General features: G+C 38.3%; 1 protein-coding gene across 1 annotated transcript in view; it reads left to right on the forward strand.

The window, feature by feature from the left end:
* LOC128250355 (uncharacterized) overlaps nt 1-167 on the forward strand; it is an 11,075-nt gene extending 10,908 nt beyond the window's left edge. Inside the window, exon 5 of the mRNA XM_052975206.1 lies at nt 10-167. Coding sequence (XP_052831166.1) covers nt 10-167 — 158 coding nt within the window. The remainder of the gene's footprint in view (nt 1-9) is intronic.
* The last annotated feature ends 928 nt before the right edge of the window (nt 168-1,095 follow it).

Consider the following 1,095-nt stretch of genomic DNA (forward strand, 5'->3'; position numbering starts at 1 on the left):
CCTTGCCAGCAGACCACAAGCTTCACAACTTCCCGAATGTTATCATTACACCACACTGTGCTACAAACACAAATGAGGCAGCAAAAGAAGTGTGCGACACAGCCTTCAAAAACATGGAGCTAGGTCTCCGTGGCGAACCAATGTTGTCTGAAGTGGTACTAGACTAGAAGGAGAGGCATTTTCGTCTGCTAGGAACATCCACATAATGATGGTTTAAAATACTGTAAGGTGGAGAACAACAACAACAACAACAAAGAAGGCGATGCAAGCAATGACAACATTGATAACAACACCGATAAAAATCTATAACCACCGAACTAAAATCAATAACGATCGTTTTTTTTTTGTTTCTTGAAATGAAAGGAGGAGAGCCTCAATAAATCTTAGAAAAATAATTGTTTTTCATAACTTAGAGAAAAAATAAATATCTTTAAATGAAATTTTCTATAAATACCTTCATCATAGGGTGGCTTGAAGAAGGAAGCTCAACTGTGATGTGCTCCACTTTTGGATCTCTTCCCAACCACTTTCCTTTCAATAATCTCTTCTTCCCACTTGCTGATATGACCTTCCTGGACCATTGAATCAAATGCAGTTCCTTATTCTCTGCTTCTCTAGCTTTGACATAGACACTAACATCAGCTCTGCACTCCTTGTGTGTCATCGTCGAAAATGATTTGAATGGATAACAACCAATACATTTCCAGTCACTTTCAATTTCTCCCACTCTATCTCGATGTTTAAGTGATGCTATTATGTCATCAGTTTCTTTCTCTGCGTAACAGTTTCTTGCAGTTTGAGACATGGCGGATTGTTTCGTATTTCTAGATCTTCGGTTTAGCCTCAACATCATAACTGTTTCGTACCTTTTCAGCTTTGTAGACCTCAAAGATTGAAGTTATAGGTAATTGAAGAGGCCCTCTCTTTCGATATAGTACTTAGACTAAGACATTTCCTAATGTAGACACTGCATTTTTGTTCCATGGTCTCCATTCTTGTCAGTGTTGTTTCGTATATGACCATGGGTCAAACAATACGGAGATATAGGTCTATAGGAAAGTGGGTTATACATCATTAGATGTACACCTGACTTTC

Source organism: Octopus bimaculoides, chromosome 20 (assembly GCF_001194135.2).
Source record: "Octopus bimaculoides isolate UCB-OBI-ISO-001 chromosome 20, ASM119413v2, whole genome shotgun sequence".
NCBI classification, from domain to species: Eukaryota; Metazoa; Mollusca; class Cephalopoda; order Octopoda; family Octopodidae; genus Octopus; species Octopus bimaculoides.